This window comes from Mastacembelus armatus, chromosome 16 (assembly GCF_900324485.2).
Source record: "Mastacembelus armatus chromosome 16, fMasArm1.2, whole genome shotgun sequence".
NCBI lineage: Eukaryota > Metazoa > Chordata > Actinopteri > Synbranchiformes > Mastacembelidae > Mastacembelus > Mastacembelus armatus.
In genome coordinates, this window is record NC_046648.1 from 4,004,422 (window position 1) to 4,023,386 (window position 18,965).

At 40.3% G+C, this 18,965-nt stretch overlaps 1 protein-coding gene across 2 annotated transcripts in view; it reads left to right on the forward strand.

Moving 5' to 3' along the window:
• Nucleotides 1-18,459, forward strand: part of adamts16 (ADAM metallopeptidase with thrombospondin type 1 motif, 16) — a 46,710-nt gene extending 28,251 nt beyond the window's left edge. For both annotated transcript variants that reach the window (XM_026293695.1, XM_026293696.1), the window contains 11 exons: nucleotides 75-205; nucleotides 554-677; nucleotides 907-1,151; nucleotides 1,364-1,499; nucleotides 3,308-3,434; nucleotides 14,859-15,063; nucleotides 16,006-16,200; nucleotides 16,316-16,372; nucleotides 16,620-16,823; nucleotides 17,018-17,165; nucleotides 17,266-18,459. In XM_026293695.1, the coding sequence (XP_026149480.1) occupies nucleotides 75-205; nucleotides 554-677; nucleotides 907-1,151; nucleotides 1,364-1,499; nucleotides 3,308-3,434; nucleotides 14,859-15,063; nucleotides 16,006-16,200; nucleotides 16,316-16,372; nucleotides 16,620-16,823; nucleotides 17,018-17,165; nucleotides 17,266-17,381 (1,688 nt within the window). In that variant the 3' untranslated portion in view covers nucleotides 17,382-18,459. The remainder of the gene's footprint in view (nucleotides 1-74; nucleotides 206-553; nucleotides 678-906; nucleotides 1,152-1,363; nucleotides 1,500-3,307; nucleotides 3,435-14,858; nucleotides 15,064-16,005; nucleotides 16,201-16,315; nucleotides 16,373-16,619; nucleotides 16,824-17,017; nucleotides 17,166-17,265) is intronic.
• Nucleotides 18,460-18,965: the final 506 nt, after the last annotated feature.

Below are 18,965 nucleotides of genomic sequence, written 5' to 3' on the forward strand. Positions count from 1 at the left end.
TTTTTGTCAACCATCCATATCATGGTAGTAAACAACACGCCTCTGACCCCTGTGGTTGCTCTCTTTTCATTCAGATCAAGACATATGTAAGCTGTACTGCTTCGCTGAAGGCTACGATTTTTTCTTCGCCCTGGCCAGTAAGGTTAAGGATGGGACACTTTGCTCACAGGGCAGCTCTAACGTCTGCATTGACGGACTATGTGAGGTAATACTTTTAAATGTCAAGCAGTGAGACAGCAGCATGTTTTCACTGAATCATTTCAAAGAGTTGAGAGTTAGTGCTGGATTTTTTTAAAGATGATATCATGTGTGAAATCTTTGAAATTAAGCTGTAAATTTTGAGAATGGATTTAGCAGTAGAGAGCGCAGACACCCTTGTTGTTGTGTTTCCCAACTTCTTTAAATGTCATAAGAAAGAAAATGTTGATCTGTCACCACATGAATGATAAATGATGGTAGTTTTCAGCAGATGTAATTTGTTCATACTATAATGTTCTGTTGCTTTTTATACATATAATGTGTTTTTTGGTAAACAGCAATGATTTTTCCACAGAGAGTGGGCTGTGACCGTGTGCTGGGCTCTGCAGCTGTGCCTGATGCTTGTGGGGTCTGTAAAGGAGACAACTCCACCTGCAAGATCTACAAAGGGCAGTACACCAAGCAGCACTATAATAATCGTACGTCAAAGTCATGAAATTGTTTCGTTAAAGTTGTTTTGGTGATTCAGTTATTCCTTGAGATATTTATAGAAGTTGATACTGTGTTTTACGTAATGGCGAAAAGCATTTAGGTACGATATTTAATCTGGCTTGTTGCTAAAGTGTATGTTATTTTACATGTATTTATTGGTCTTAGTTATGATTAGTTATGATTAACATTTGGTGCTTTTTTATACCAATTTCTCAGAATACTATGGGGTGGTAACCATCCCAGCTGGAGCGCGGAGCATCCGTGTGATGGAACTGAATACATCCAGCTCCTACCTGGCTGTCAGGGACACCCAGGAACGCTACTACTTGAACGGACACTGGACAGTTGACTGGCCTGGCCGACACCCCATCGCAGGAGCCATTTTTGAATACAAGAGACCATATAACAGACCAGAGAGCCTCATATCCACTGGCCCCACCAATGAGACGCTGGTCATAGAGGTTGGGACACAAATATGATTGTTTTGACTGATATGTCAATTATTTACAATTGTGTGTAATTTGGTAATTTATTAAATAAGACCTCTCTCTCTTCTTTTGTTTATGTTATTCCTTGTTTATTTACTTTCCTTCTTGCTCAGGTGCCTGCATATTATTTTATTTCTTTTTATAGTCTTCATGTTATTATTTTTGTGATATTCTTTCTCCTGTAGATATTGTTGCAGGGCTGGAACCCAGGTATACATTGGGAATACACTCAGAAGAAAGCTGAGGAGAAAAAGAATCACAGCAAACACAATTATACATGGGCCATCATACGGTCCCAGTGCTCAGCAACCTGTGCCGGAGGTATGTACAAACCTGACTGCCAAAAAATATTTGTTTGGTTGAGTTATGGTATTACGCTTGTGCTAAAAATCAGGTCACAATGTTTTTCCAAACTGCAATAGTAGAAGTGTTTAAACTTCAGTCTATTGCACTGATGAAAAAGGACAGATCACCTTCAGGTCTTCAATCTTGGCCAGCCCACAAATTAAGAGGGAAGCTTGTGGATCAATGGACATGCATCTTTGTCTGGCCTCTCTGATCTATAATAAAGCTTTTAGCTGCAGGATAAATGGAGAGGGGAGTGTTCCCGTCATTACTGGGGGGACATTAGTAGCTCTTGTTTGGGACTTGTGGGACCTCTTCTTGTTCTATGAAAACCTGCTATTACATACACACACACTAACAGACACACTAAAGCAAGCACATACATGCCGGGCTTTGACCAGTGGCCTTCATCCAGCCAGAGGCCTAGTATTAAACTCTCATACGTACACACAGGAAAAGGCTGCTTTAATGACCTGAGCAGTCCCTGGTATGCTGATTTGGGGTCAAGAGATAAATGTGTATATGTGTGCGTGTGTGTGTATGTAGGTCTGTGTGTGTATGTGTGTGCATGCTTGTGTGTTTACCCATATACATTTCTCTTCATGAGTACAAGTGCAATGGAGTATTTGTGTGTGCAGACTTGCTTGGCTTCATGAGTCTGGACAAACCCCCAGTGTAGAGTTCCTATTGATTGACCTTCCGAGTTAAAGTTCCCCACCCTAGTCTGTTGCAGTCCACCCCAACGACCTCTGCCTCTTTGTTTCCAGACTGGAGGCCATGATGGGTCGGGGGTTGTTTGCTTTATTAAAGAATGTGACTGAGTAACTGGCCTGTATGAGCTGAGATTTGCAGATTGACCTTACCTAAGGCCAAATACCTGTGAAACTAGGATTCAAATTTCACATAAAACAAATAACATTGTTATATCTGCATTTATTCCAAAGTAGACCAGCAAAAGTTACTGAATTTGAAGAGATTGAGGCTCTAATAAAATAAATTATAATACTTGACTTTGGCAGAGAAAGAGAGAAAAAAAGTCATAAAACTGTTTACCGGCAGTGGATGAGTGGTTAGCACCGTTGCCTCACAGCGAAAATGTCCCAGGTTGGCAACCCGTCAGGGACCTTTCTGTGTGGAGTTTGATTGGTGACTCTAAATTGCCCATGGGAGTGGTGGCCCGGTGGACTGGTGACCTGTCCAGGGTGTACCCCTGCCTTTCACCCGAAAGAGAGCTGGGATAGGCTCCAGCAGATCCCTGTGACCCTGGTTAGGAATAAGAAGGTAGAGATAATGGATGAATGGATGGATGGATATTTTACCAAAATTTAATATTTGTTCAGAGGGGAGTGGGGTGTCAGTGGTGACACAAAACGGATAGCATATTTCATTCACATTATTAAACAGGTGTCTAATATTCACATATTACTTGTATATGTGCAGATATTATTCTGACAAGATGATCGACACATTATGTCATAAAGAACAATGCTGTTTTGCTGAAAGATGGAAATGTTCCAAAATTGCTTTTTGCACAGCTGCTATTTCCAAGGTCAAGAGTGAACATACAGCTCAGTAACAGTGGTGTTTTTATACATCTGTTCCAATAATCCAAAACCCTCTCCAGGCCTATTCAATCCATCACAGTAATTTTGAGCCTGCAGTTTTGTTTTACTCTTAGTTTGTAGTAGCCAAATGGCAGACAGAACAGACTGTAATTCAAAACGAAACTGATATTCAACTTTAAAGATAATGTGTCTGAAGTTATTGATATTTAACTCACACAGGCCAGATGAACACCAAGTCAGCATGCTACAAAGACTTAAGAGTGCAGGTCAACACATCCTACTGCAATCCCAAATCAAGACCAGCTACCAGAGTGATGCCCTGCAACACCCATCCATGTCCTGCCAGGTCAGACCCTATGTTCTTTCAATGTCAGCGCTTTGCTTGTTAGTCATAAGTAGCAGGGTCTTGGCTGTGATTGGCCTTGATTTTGTTTAGATGAGTTTGTCTGATTAACACATCAAAACTGCTCAAACCTCATTGAAGTCATTGCTCTTCTGTGGCTTAAAAGGTTCATAAAAAAACCTCAACAATACTGTATATCTGCCCTCTGTCCTAGATAGCTCTCAATCTGGACAATATTAAACATGATATTTGAACAGATGATATTTCCTCATATTTTACTGATCCATGCTTTTGGATGGAAAAATACTGAATATTTGGTCCTTTTACACTTCTAGACTTCGGGGCATGTCAATTATTCAATTTCTCAATTGACACACCCTGAAAGGGCTATAAAATGTACTGTAGACAATGTGACAGCCAAACAGACTCCAGGCTATAATGGCCTAACATACTGTATATGCATGTTCATGGTGGTAACTGGAGGAGACAGATGATCTATGTTAGGGCCCCCACCATATAGGTTGATATAGTTAAAAGCTGACAATGCTAGTGGACCATAGGCTCTCCACTTGGTCTAAATATTGTTCTCTCTGCTTTTCCGGATCTAGTCTTTTGTTTTCTAACTTTCTGTCCTATTCAGCTTCTCCCTCCCTTCTCCTGACTGCCATGTGTTACTGGTCTACAACACCTACACATCTGTTCTGCAATTTCTTGACATGCAGAGTCAAATAGACCGGTTTATTGATTGAGTCAGCTTTTCCAAACTTCCCACACTAGCCCTTCATACTAAGTGAATGAAGGGTGTCAGGCAGCACTGACCGTATTCCCCACCCTTTCCCCAGCCCAGTGAAGCACCTGTTCTACAATGACGACATTTTCCTCTCATGTGATGAAAAATAACTTCCATTTTGGCCAAAACATGTGTGTGAGACACTGAAGACAGGGGAACTTCCACTGGATTTTCTGTTTGTGTCTTCATCCACTTCAGTATGATACCTCACCAACTGTCAGGAACAGTTAGCTTCTGTGTTTGCCTAATACAACAAGCCAAGACCTTGTACATTTTTCACATGTTGCATGACTGTTGCAGACCCAAGCTCATAACAAAAGGTTAGTTCTCTGGTTATATTAGGCCTCATCTGGGACATTTTAGTTTTAGATGTGTAGTTTGAGAAATACTGCTATATGCAAAACATACTACTAGGTTATTTGGTGAGACATGTTGGTTGTTTTCCAGACTCTGGTCATCCTCAGGATACATTTTTTCTACAAGGGTGCATGAAATGTAACCTGAAGATTTATTTTCAGATGGGAACCAAAGTAGGAAATATTATCTTATGCTGAGGTTGTTGTCCAAGCTGCTCCTGCCAAGAGGCTTTTCTCAATCATCTACAATGCCATTGCTGTCCCTTAAGAGTTGCACTAACACATTTTCTGTAATGTATGATGATACCAGACAAGCGAGAGTGGTGAGCGAGACCTATTAAAAACTCTGTGGTTTCAAGGTGTGGTTTCATGGGCTCTTGGCTGAGCTCGTTTGGTTTGGTCACTGTCTATACTCTTGACACACAGAGCCAGGGCTGAGGATCAACAATTAATCAGCGGGGCCTGCTACTGAGGCCATCATAGGGAGTGGTGTGACTGCTGACAGTCAAGACATGTATGAACACACAAACATAAAGGCAAACACAGGGGAAATGTTCCTCCCTTGTCTGTACTGCTCTGGATAGTGTCATGAAGAATAAAACACTGGCCAGAAAACAAATCAATGAAAGACACTTGGGATAACACTAGTTTTAATGAGTGGGGGAACATAAGATTTTGTTGATGATGAAAATGAAAGTGTCAAAAAAATGAAATTTTTTTTAAAGTTGGATATGCATGTGTAGGGCATAGAATAATTGTATAAAAGGAACAAAACTGGTTGATTGTTTTTCTGATCTTGTGTGTGCAGCAGGAGGAATACTTTTTAGGATATCACACAGACCAGATCTCATGGGCTCACATAATTACTGCAGGAGAATGAGATTGCTAGTGCAACATATAGTAAATATGTTTTCCAAACCCATCAGGGGCCTTTCTGTGTGGAGTCTGCATGTTCTCCCTGTGCTTGTGTGGGTTTTCTCCAGGTACTCTGGTTTCCTCCCACAGTCCAAAAACATGTATGTCAGGTTGATTGGTGACTCTAAATTGCCCATAGGAGTGAGTGTGAGTGTGTGAGGTTGTTTGTCTCTATGTGGCCCTGAGATGGACTGGTGACCTGTCCAGGGTGGACCCCTGCCTTTCACCCAAAGAGAGCTGGGATAGGCTCCAGCAGATCCTCGTGACCCCGGTTAAGGAATAAGCTGGTATAGAAAATGGATGGATGAATGACTGACTTCTGTCTTGGTTATCAGTGCTAATAGAGAGGGACAAAATTAATATAGAATAAATTAGTATGACTCACAAAACTATAGAGACGTATTAACTAAGTTATTGTTTTAATTCTGGCACCGTAAATACAGTTTACAATTCTAACTTTATTAGATTTACTTCTTAAAATGTAGCAGATTTTATCAACTGTAGCTAGTGAGGTTCCAAGGCTAATGTCAGCTCCATGAGTTGGTTGAAAACAGTCTCCAGATGACTATTTCAATCAAACTTATTTTAAAACAAGAACCTGGTGAATTCTTTTGCATACAGAATATTGTGCTCAAAGGCTGAGGATAAGGCTGCATCTCCCAGACAAGAGGTCAGTTTACCAGCTGATAATTCACATTGAGGACATGCAAATAAATAAACTACATTGCTAGAGCTACCCAGTCCTAAAATCTAACTTCAATTTCAATCTGACAATGCCCTTTTTGACAGCTTAGTGCATGCTTGGACACACGGGACAGATTAAATTTTAGCTTTATTGTTGTTATTTTGTATAAAAGCCTTCACAGTGACGATGAACCAGTGTTTCTGTGATAGTCAGTTTGTCACCCTATAGGCTCCTCTGTATCAATGAGTTTACACAGGTAATAATACACTGAGATGTACTGTATCTTAAACAATTTATTTCATTACCTTTAACCTCACTAACAAATATGATATGCAGTACTTCTTTGCCTTGGAAGTAAATCTATGTAAGGTTACTAATAAGGATACTTTAGAAAGTGAGTTAGCCAGACATGTTAATGTTAGCAACTTATAAACATACAATTTTATCACTTCCTTACACCTTTACTGTTGTATGTGTCACAAGAGGCTGTGACATGTGACATATGTTAGTTTGGAAACACTAAAGACAGAGACACCACTCTCATCAGGCCATATAGATCTAGTTAGTTGTTACAGTTACTAAGGATTATCTGTGTATGGAGGAGATTAGCAAGAACCCATTTATCCTAGACGAAGTAAAGTATATTAGAGGAAGTAATATAGCCCTAATATATATATATATATATATATATATATATATATATATATATATATATATATGTATATATATATGTATATATACTTCTTTAAGCCCTTGGTATTTCTCCAGCTTCTCATGTTCCTTCTTTCTGATGTTGCTGTCACTTGAGATCGCTACATCTACCACTACGGCTTTCTTCTGTTGTTTGTCCACCACTACTATGTCCGGCTGGTTAGCCATCACCTGTTTGTCGGTCTGTATCTGGAAGTCCCACAGGATCTTAGCTCGGTCATTCTCCCTCAACTTTGGAGGTGTGTCCCATTTTGACTTTGGGACCTCCAGCCCATACTCGGCACAGATGTTCCTGTACACTATGCCGGCCACTTGGTTATGGCGTTCCATGTACGCTCTGCCTGCTGGCATCTTACAACCTGCTGTTATGTGCTGGATTGTCTCAGGGGAATCTTTGCACAGCCTGCACCTGGGGTCCTGCCTGGTGTAGTAGATCCCAGCCTCTATCGATCTTGTGCTCAGGGCCTGCTCTTGTGCTGCTACGATCAGTGCCTCTGTGCTGTCTTTCAGTCCAGCTTTTTCCAGCCACTGGTAGGACTTTTCGATATCAGCCACTTCTTGTATCTGTCGGTGGTACATGCCGTGCAGGGGTTTGTCCTGCCATGACGGTTCTCGCTCTTCTTCCTCTGCATCGGGCTTCTGTTGCCTGAGATATTCACTAAGTATTCCATCGCTTGGGGCCATCTTCCTGATGTACTCATGGATCTTGGCCGTTTCATCTTGGATGGTGGCTCTGACGCTTACCAGTCCCCGGCCTCCTTCCTTCCTCTTAACGTACAGTCTCAGGATGCTGGATTTGGGGTTAAACCCTCCATGCATTGTGAGGAGCTTCCTTGTCTTGACATCAGTGGCCTCTATCTCCTCTTTTGGCCAGCTTATTATGCCAGCAGGGTATCTGATGACTGGCAGGGCGTAGGTATTGATGGCTTGGACCTTGTTCTTCCCATTTAGCTGACTTCTTGCCTTACTCTCTGTAGGTATTTGGCTGTGGCTGCTTTCCTTGCGTCTTCTTATTGGTTCCCATTTGCCTGTGGGATTCCAAGGTACTTGTAGCTCCCCTCAACATCCGCTATGCTGCCTTCTGGGAGTTCAACTCCTTCAGTCCTGACAACTTTCCCTCTCTTTGTTATCATTCGACCACGCTTGTCCAGTCCGAATGACATTCCAATGTCGTTGCTGTATATCCTGGTGGTGTGGATCAGTGAGTCGATGTCTCGCTCGGTCCTGGCATACAGCTTGCTGTCATCCATGTACAGGAGGTGGCTGATGGTTGCCCCATTTCGCAGTCGGTATCCGAAGCCCGTCTTAGCAATGATCTGGCTGAGGGGGTTCAGGCCTATGCAGAACAGCAGCGGGGACAGAGCATCTCCTTGGTAGATGCCGCACTTGATGGAGACTTGTGCTATCGGCTTGAGGTTGGCTACTGGGGTTGTTTTCCACAGTTCCATTGAGTTCCTTATGAAGGTTCTTAGGGTCCTATTGATGTTGTACAGCTCCAGGCATTCCAGGATCCATGTGTGAGGCATTGAGTCGTAGGCTTTCTTGTAGTCAATCCAGGCGGTGCACAGGTTGGTCTGCCTGGTCTTACAGTCTCGAGCGACCGCTTTATCCACCAGTAGTTGGTATTTTGCTCCCCTGGTGTCCTTACCCATTCCTCTCTGGGCCCTGCTCATGTATTGAGCCATGTGCCTACTCATCTTAGCCGCTATGATGCCCGACAGGAGCTTCCATGTTGTGCAGAGGCAGGTTATCGGATGGTAGTTGGATGGGACTGCTCCCTTTTGGGGGTCCTTCAGGATCAGGACTGTCCTGCCTTCAGTTAGCCACTCTGGGTGAGTCCCATCCATTAGCAGCTGGTTCATTTGAGCTGCCAGGCGCTCATGGAGGGCAGTTAGCTTCTTTAACTGTATATATATATATATATATATATATTTTTTTTTTTTTTTTTTTTTACCCCTTTTTTACTTCTTCTGTGCTTTTGTGTTATAGTGCAAACCAGATTAAGGAAATTTTTAACTGTGCAAGATGTGTCTTTGATGTAAAAATGCAGAGTTTACCACATAAGCTTTATAGAGATGCCTGTCTCTGGAGAAATAACAAGTGTTTGTCTGGAGATTTTTTTACAGCTGCTGTTGAGGCATCAGTTCCTCTGTGTTCCTATTCTGAATATTCATATGTGCATTCTTAGCAATGGTTTGCAATATGAGCCAAATTCTTGCAAATGAAGGGGACACTGCTGACAAGTTGTGCCTTGATTTATTAGCAGAGAGGGGTTTAGCAGAGCATTGACCTCATTTTGGTCAGTGCTGGCTGTGGATATCCAGGAAAATTCTGTTGTTGTATGTCCAAATGTGACTTTGTCCCCTGCTTTAAAAACTGTTTTGTTATGTTGTGGCCAAACCAAGCCATTTAAAATGCCTCATGAACTTTCATTATTCCTAGATACTCAAAGGCCTTCCCAGAGACAGGAACAATAAGGCCTTGCATCTGTGTTCCTGGAAATTAGTGCTTTTTAATGTTATGAGTCATTTTCTTGCTTTCTTTACTTCATTTCCAACATTCAAGAGGCAGCAAAATAGAAAATTACTGGAGAAAATTAGACACATGCAGAAAGACCAAAAATCATAAACCCTGCATATGCATGCATAATAAAATGCACCCCAAATAATAAAAATATTAATATGAGGATGATACTGCCAAGAGCCCAGGATGAATGAATGAATGCTTTCTGGAACAGGCACAGGAGGAAGACAGGGCAGGATAGGAGAGGAACAGTGGTGGTGTCTTGTTATTCTGCAGCTCATTCCTACCACAACTTTCTCACCATCTCATTAAGACTTTCAACACTCACCAATTTTAAGTGTCCCTACTGTACCCCACCCCAAAATTAGTACAGTCAAAATGCCAAGCTAAAGCAAAATACATTAACACTGGTGCATGCATTAGCTGAAGTATATTTAGTTTCTGCCTATTTTGCTTTGAGTGTCTTGCTTTAGAATCTCTTGTTCATTCCCTTTTTTTATCTGGAATCTAAGCATCATGTCCCAGAACTTGCTGAAAAAAATATTTTCTCCATAATACATCACAGGGTACCAACATTATGCAATCAGCTCTGAAATCATAGAATCCCAGTTACAGTATGTTGCCATTTATCTGATGTTTTATAGTAACCAACAGCTGTTTAAAAGGGGACTTTTCCTTTGCATAGCACTGTCATTTCATCAATATTTCCCTTTTGCTCAGCTTTTGGAACAGGTACCCGAGGAAAATCCTGCATGGTGACCACAAAACTGTCTCAGATTCTCTGCCAGAAAGTAGTGATCGTGTTGACAGAAATTATATATAAAGACACGCAGAAAAAGAAGGCCATGTCAGACATTGTAAGTAATGATGGCCTGTTTTTGGTTTGTAGTGTCATCTTGTGTGGTAGTGTGTTGCTTATTATGTAGTCCTTGCTGCTTTGCGTTGTTTCACTGCTATTTTCAGAAAGAAACTGTGGTACTGTGAGGACCACACATCACAGCCAGCAGTGCAGCTGATTCACACCCAAGGCTAAAAAACCTTTGCAGTTATAGAGCTGTGAGGCACTATTGACAAGAGAATCCAACAAATCTTATATCAGGATGGTTCCCACTGTACTCCACCTAATGCTGTGTTGTGGAAATTACTGTTACCAAGGGCTTTTTTAACAACACTTTTTGTTACTCCCTAAATATAGTTTAGTTCACTACTGACTTTAAACCTGACAAGATGACGTGTATTAAGAAGCTCTGTGTTCAGAAGGTCCATCAGAGCCAATCCCAGCTGACACCGGGTGAGAGGCGGGGTACACCCTAGATAGAAAAGCAAAACCTTGGGTTACCGGTTAGTAAAGTTCATTAGGCCTAAATTCACTAAAAAGCTTTGTGACTTCCTGTAGGAAGGATTCATTTATAAACTAGTAAAAATTCAAAATTCATGTTGCACTATAAAACATTCACAAGTAATTTAATTACCTCCTAAATCTCTTTACTGCTCACTCATCTCTTAAGATACTTGAGGAGCAACAGATGCTTCATTTTACTCTCAGTACACACACCACTTTACTGAAGGAGGTCCAGCCATCCAGCCAGGGGCAATATTACTTTCTGTCTCTTGGCCCCTCTTTCATGTTCTTGTTTAGGCCATGAGGTCAGTTTGTGCCTGTCTCACTGTCTGTCTTGGTAGCTGTTTCCCGCTCTCTCACAGTCATAGGGTGAAGACTTTCATTTGTGAGATGTTTCTGATTTTTACTTATACACACATCGCATAGAGCAAAAGCAGGCTTGGTTGCCAGACTTCTAACTACAGTATTCATTACTTGGGTGGCTTCAGGCTCAGCTGTAAACATAACTCTAATGGCCTGGACACTTTAATGTGATGTCTTTTTTGTCTGCAACACACATACACACAAGCAGCCAGGATAGGTGTCACTCAGTCTAGGTTGTGCTCAGGTTGCAGGACTTCCAGTCCATCAGCAGGGATTTTTGATGTTGTGGCTTTGTGACAAACATACACACACTCTATCTGTCTGTCTCACTGTCTGTATCTTTTAAAAGTAATTTATAAATGTGTTCAAATTCATATTCTCTCCGTGTCAAACACACCAACAGTGTTGTAGCCGTGCTTCGTTGTGGTTATCTTAGATTCTGAAGCTCCTCTCTGATATTTCTTTCTATTTCACCTAATTTTCTTTGTCTCACCTTCTCTTTCTCACACTGTGTGTAACTGCAAAGTTACACACACTACCCCTATCAGCACTTACTCACTAATGGATTTGTGTGTTTACACTGAGTTGAGGAAGTGGCGATAATAGTGGCTGTAAAGTAATCTCACAACCATTTACACTCATCTCCTGAACCTCCTTTGTTATCTACAGCTGGTGCTACTTAGGTGCTCATATGTGCAGAAATGTGTGTGTGTGTGTGTGTGTGTCTTTTAGAGTGACAACTTTGTTTAAGCTTAGGTTTAGGTGAAGGTTAGGGTTAGGCAAGTAGCACTTATGGTTAAGGTTAGGATAAGTCTCCAAGAAAGGAATGTAAGACAATGTAATGCCCCCACAAGGAATTTATAGTAAGTAATGCTACAAATTGTGAATGTTCTATTGTAATTAACTGTTAGACCATACATTTGTAAAATGCACTTAGAGGCTCAGTGTGTAATGAACGTCTAGTGGAAATGGGCTATAAAATGCATAATATGTTGTCATTAGTGTGTAATCACTGGAAAATATCAACTGTTGCATTTTCTTAGAATCTTAGAATGAACCTTTTAAATCTACATAGGGAGCGGGTCTCCTTTAACGGAGGCAGCCATGTTGCACCGCCATTAATCTACAGTAGCCCAGACAAACAAAACACTGAGATTCATGTTTTGGAAGGTGCTCTGAAGATTGTATTCTGCAATCACATCACTAGATACCATAAATCTTTCACATTTTGCACATTGCACCTTCAAGGCCCACCACTGAATTCATTAAAACTGTCCCTGGTATGAAAACACTTTTAGTTAAAGTAATGACTTTGCACTGTTACAAAGGAGTGATTACTAGAGTAAGTTATTAGGGGCAAGATATATTATTAATAATTATGCACCTTTATTAATATTTTTGTTAAATTGAACTGTTAGGCATAATGTTCTTCTGGATGTGGATGTGTTTCAACTTCTTTTGCACTGAGCATCTGGATGCATTTTTCCAAAGTGCTTCTTAAAGTTTTTGGATCCTCTTTGTGTATAAACTGTGATCCAAGACAAAGCATGTGCTGTATAGACCAAAACATCAGTACTAGACTAGACTAGCTGGCTGTGATCATCGGTCCATCTCTGCAGGCCATACTATTCTGAGGTCCTGCAGTTATTTCATTTTGCTGCGTCTGCTTCCAGTGTGTTGGATCGAAAAGACATTACATCATGGAAAAAGGTTTCCGGTGCCCACTCACATTTGGAGCATGATATCATTTTGTCTCATGGTGTGGGCGTACACTGATATACCCCACACTGACATATACTACACGCACACAAACACACACTGGCACAGCTATAAACACAAGTCAAAGGTTATTTAATGCCTTCGGCAAGCATCTAGACAGCGTAATTTAGACCACATAGACTATTTAACACCCTGTCTGCATGATACCTGATCCCCTATGCTTCTGTCTAGAGGGTGTGATGCTTATTCATCCTCCAGCAACATCTACTGATAGCAGCAAAGGCAAAGATCACAAGATGGTTTATAATTTGATATGGAATTAATCAGTATATTATACCAATGGCCATTCCAGTGAGTTCAAAAAAGTAATAAATCTGTGGTATAAGTATATGCCTTTCAGTATTAATTTAAAAAATTTAATATATGACCTTTATCATCGACCACATTACAAAACCTGTTTCCCTCTGTGTATCAAGATGACTATATTTTACTCTTCTGATATGTGAGATGTAACCAAATGGTGCCTAACCAAATAAAGCTTAAATATGATGTCACACTGAAGCTAGTTGTTAAATGTTCTAACATTATAAATCCATGATATCAAGTAACCACAAGCTTGTGTGGTACATAACCAAAATCCTGGACAGTTTAAGTGTGAAATATTTATAAAGACATACTAATGAAGAAATACAAGATATGTAGAATATCTTCTATATTAAAGGCAGTAGTGTAACTGTGTCCAAATATGTCTCTGCTCTTAAATTGCTGTGACCTTAGTTGGTCTTCTGCTAGCTGTATTTATGTATACAATGACCCCATTGAGGTTTAGCTTCTATATGTTAAATATGTCACATGTTACAGTAACTGTTGTTAATCTGGTTAAATGTTTAAACAACTGAATACCTTAGTCTCCTCTTATCCTCCCTCAAATCATCTTTTGATGATACTACAGTGTAAGCCATGACATATACAGTATGTAAACAGATGGAATTTCTCCCTTTGTATTTATTTACATTTGATAGTGCATGTATAGAGTTATACTCTGCTAATCCAACATTCCAATGAAAGCATTGCTACAAATATAGTTTGGACTGTTAATATATACAACTATGTATGCTGACAGCAACATTTTAGCTTGTCTGGGATAAATCCTTTGGAGGCTGGGTGGGTAAATTGGAGTAAGGTTAGGGAGAGGATGACAGAGTACGCAGTGAGCAATTGCACCACCCTCACCTTGAGTCTGGGGTCATTTGAGATAGATGCAGTGAAGCTTTGTGGAAGAAAAAAGGGTTAGGAGCCTTGGGGATTAGGCGTTGCAAGACATATGGTCTGTCAAGTTGCAGTTTTAAGAAAAAAGAAAAAAACACTAAAAATAACATAAACTGTGCTGTCCTAAACTGTACACTCATTGCGGTCAGGGGATTACATGTTTAAGACACATTAATATGAAGAATTTGTAATACAAAATGTGAAACAGACAGGCTTTTGTAGTTGCCAACATATTTGTCAAAAGTCTAGTGTACAAATTGAGGTAAAAGTAACATGATGTTTTATTTTAGGGCTAAGGTTAGGCTTGGGGGGAGCTTAAAATTGTGCAGTTGGGTATAAGTTACAGTTTAAAAGCCTGGTATTTTGGTTGCTCTAAAGACAGTCAGCCATGAACAAGCTTCTAACACCCTGTGGAGTTAGGTTTCCAACATGCACTGTCTGATGTCAACAATATATGAACACGTGGTGTTTAGAATAATGTTGAATACGTCTGTCAATAAGCAACAGTAAACATGTTAAGCAATGGTTACATGTAAAGTATACTCTGGTAGTAACTTCATTATACATTTGAGTGCAATGAGTGGGCTATTGCAATTCCAATGTGCCAAAGTGGTTTAAGGGCTGCACAGGGAATCTTCTATAGCTGCTGTCACTGTACAGATAACATCACTGGTGAATTCCTACAGGCCTGTCTGAATAAGTGATTAAGTAGCTGTGCATATAGACTCAGCAGGCTTGGGTTGTGTTGTCCCAGCTGGTCTATAGGAGAGTGGGGAGCATGTAGCCGGAGCTGTGGAGGAGGAGAGCAGATGCGGCGGGTCCAGTGTGTACAGAAAACCAGTGAGGCCAATGTAGACACCCTTGCCGATTCTGAATGTGCCCAGCCCACCCCAGCCAGGAAGCAAGCTTGCAACACACATAGCTGCCCACCGGTTTGGACTACTGGACCATGGTCTCAGGTAAGCATGTGTGTGAAAGTGATCTGTCAACCAACAGTTGTTGATGTACAGTAAGTCAGTAAAGACACGCTGTACACTAGCATAAAATGTTTATCCACAACAAAAAAAAACAAAAAAACTTTGAACTGCATACTTGCCGTTCAGTGTAAAAAGTTCAACATACATATGTGACACTACATATGTTGTTGGGTGAAACCCATGGATTCACCACATTTTATGACAGTGATGTCACTGGCTTTAAACTGTGAATGTGTCCACTGAGACGTCTCATGTTTTGTTCTCTGTCCAGATCCTATGCATTGCATGTGGTGATTCATCTCACTATTAAACATTTTAGCTATAATTTTAGTCTAAATATCCCTAACCACATGTCACAAACGGTGTGCAGTTTTCTTCTTCTCTGTGGCACAGTGTAGTGCATCTCAGGCCCATGTTTCTTGGATGCAGAGAAAAGTTTTTAAGATTTTGATTTGTGCCATTAGACAAGTACTGGGGGTATTGGTGGCCTACATCAAAGGAGGTATTGAGGAAGTCACTGCTTGTATGTCAATTTTTGAGTTAATTTTGACAGATACTTATGTTTAGCAGAAAAAGGTTGGAACGCCTACCTATAAAATTGTGTACCACATATGCACTAAAATAATTCAACCCATTTAGCCAAAATTCATGAATAATTCTGTTACCCTTGTTGAATAGGTCAGTGTTCCTTACAATGTTGTATGGATAAGCTTTTTAGCATAACAAAAATGTAGGAATGTTTGACTCATGTAGTGGCCCCAGTACAGATTTCATTTATCTATTGAATTTTCCGCCTCTGTCAGCATGCTCTTTCATTTTGGAATTTACTGTTGTAATCAGATGATCTGCCAGTCAAAGAGGAAGTAAAGCTTAAACAATTTTAAGGCATAAAACATCATTATTATGTTTGTCCTTGTCTGGCAGTGTTCTCGTAAATGTGGCAATGGCTTGAAGAAAAGGACAGTTGTGTGTACAAGCACCGACCCAGGTGCTAAGACGCACACACTTGCAGATAGCAGGTGTGCAGGCCTGCCTAAACCTGCCAGTCAAGAATCCTGCTTCATCAAACGCTGCCCGAAACAACGCAAGGTCCAGTGGTTTGTCTCCACATGGCAAGAGGTAGGCGTTATAAAAACTGCTGAATATTAAAATATAAAAAAAACAGTAGCTGGTCATTATGTATTTATTAGCTGATGTTGATTGATGTCAATTAAGTTGTCTTTCTCCTTTTCAGTGCTCAGTAACATGTGGTCGTGGCTATCAGGCACGCTTTATTAAATGCGCAGAGAAGGTGGGTCTTATATGTGCTTTGCTTACTCAAATATCAATTCCAGTTTTAAATCATTAAAACATCGTGACAGTTCATTGCTTCAGTCACATCTTGTCACATCTCAATTTGTTTGTGTTTTTCTCCTCTATTCAGTGTATGGGAAACACATATAGTGCCATAGATTTCATTGTAAAAAGTTGTTTTCCTGAGTGTGACATATTGTGCAAAACCTGTAGCTAACATGAAAATTTTTGGTTTCCATAAAAAGGACACTGCAGGAAAATACAGAGAGCTTGCCGCCAAAAAGTGCCACCATGTCCCTAAGCCCACAGTAAATCTCCACAGACCCTGCACCCTGGCTCCATGCCCTGTTCGCACTACCCCGCCAGTCCACCAATGGAGCATGCATCATCACACCTATCGAGCTCAACCACTGCCTCGACCAGAATGGCAGTCATCTCCTTGGTCTCAGGTAAGTTGACTTTTATTAAGACTATGTAGCAAAATCGGGCAAGAAGCAATGTGTAGGCAGAGTTTCAGTATTCTTAATAGTTACTGTAAACTCATCAGCATTGTTGAGAAGAGAAATGATATTTAATGTATTCTTTGCATTGTATGGGATTCATAGTAGTCACCATTATATCTGTGTTTTGTTGTACTCTACAGTGCACAGTGACCTGTGGAGGAGGAGTGCAGATCAGAACGGTCCAATGTCTGACTGAGGGTTCACCTTCTCCTGGGTGTGCACTTCACCTTAAACCCTCAATTACCCAGGCCTGCAACACCAACTTCTGCCCACAATCTGACAAGAAAGGTACTGAAGCTCTTACAGTTTTTAATGGTCCTTGTAATCTGACAAATGTTTGTCAGAATAAAGATAAACTTTCAACATTTTTTATCCTTTTTTTCCACAGACGTTGCATGTAGGGATTACTTCAGCTGGTGTTACCTGGTGCCCCAGCATGGAGTCTGCAACCACAAGTTCTATGGCAAGCAGTGCTGCCAGTCCTGTTCAAATTCAAACCTATAATAACCTAAAGTTACTCTGTGTCACAGACAGACAGATAGTTAGATAGAGAAAAGACTATATTTGCGGTCCATGCTTGAAAAGACGGTGTTTTGGCTTTAAGTGTGTGCTGAGCACTGAAAAACCAAGGACATTTCAATGGAAGTGCAAGAGTGTTGCAGTGCCCTTGTGATGCTGGACATCTGGATAGAAGAACTTGATGCTGACAACACTACGCAGGAATGTGATCAGAACAGTACAAATTAAGGAGAGAATTATGCGGAGGACCTAGCAAAATGGGAATCTTGATTAAAGCAAATAGGACTGACATGTCCAAAAACCTGAAAAATCCCAGATTTGTTTATTGAACAGATCTGTACCCAGGACACCCATCATCTCCCAGTCAACCAAAGGCCAATGATGGCAGGCCAACAGAGAAAACTGTCTGACAAGGGTTCAAGCACTGCTACGCTATAATACATGACATACCCTGGTCTGCACTGCAATTCTTGATGAATTGGAACTCAGAGGTTAAATAATAAAAAAGAAATGTTTTCTAGATACAAGCAAGAAAACATAATTTTAGTCTAATAAGCAGCCTTGGCTTTCCCTTAACATGGATGTTAACAGAATGCTCTGTGCTGTCACTGAACAGTAAAGAAGTAAAGACAAACATGAAATACATCATGCTTGACAGAACTATTCTGAGAGGCTGTGTGAATTTATGTTTATACTCAGTGGTGCTACAGTTTCTTTTGTCACCAAATCAGTGTGAAATCTTCATGTTTCCGGAAAGAAAAACTGAATTGTGTGACCTATGTACAGTACTTTCTGTTTTATTTATTGGCTTTAAAATACAGTATTGCTGGAAGACTGTATTGATGAGCAATATAATTGTGTCCTTTTATTACTCTACCCTAAGCCTATTAACCTTATATTTTTTATTATGTTTCATAGGACTTCATGCTGACAAAAGGTATCCTTTTTATTCCAAACATTCATTCTATTTTTTAAGAAAAAAAAACAGTGATTTTAAAAGTGCAATTTAATACTGATCATTTATAACAGTTGTCAAGTGGAAATGTGTTATCAGTAAGAAAATGTGAGCATGCTGTTTGATAAGACACTGCTCCATTTTTACATTACCTTGTCCTACATTGTCACACAGGGGCAGTCATGTATGGCATGTACGGGTAAGGCACAATAATAGAGCATAATGTACTGGTTATGGTTTAAAAGCACTGATAGATGATGGCTAATGATGATGGTATTTCAATGGGATTTTAGAATGTAAATGAAATAACAATAAACAAATATACATAATGTCAGCAACTCATCTGTAGCAATGAGTCCTGATTTGTTTCTGTTCAGCTGTCACTCTGAGTGAATTTCATCTTTCTGGGATGGTCTAAAGTTTTAGTGGAAAAAGGCTCTGGAAGAAGACTTAATTTATTTTGGCTGCAATATTAACTTTTGTCATCATGTCCCAATAAAAGATTTTTTAATGCACTTAATTATCATCACTATATTCACTTTTACATGTTTTCTCCATAATAGCAAACTCTGTTCTTTTGTTTATCTGACACAGGCTTTAAGACACAGCTTTGT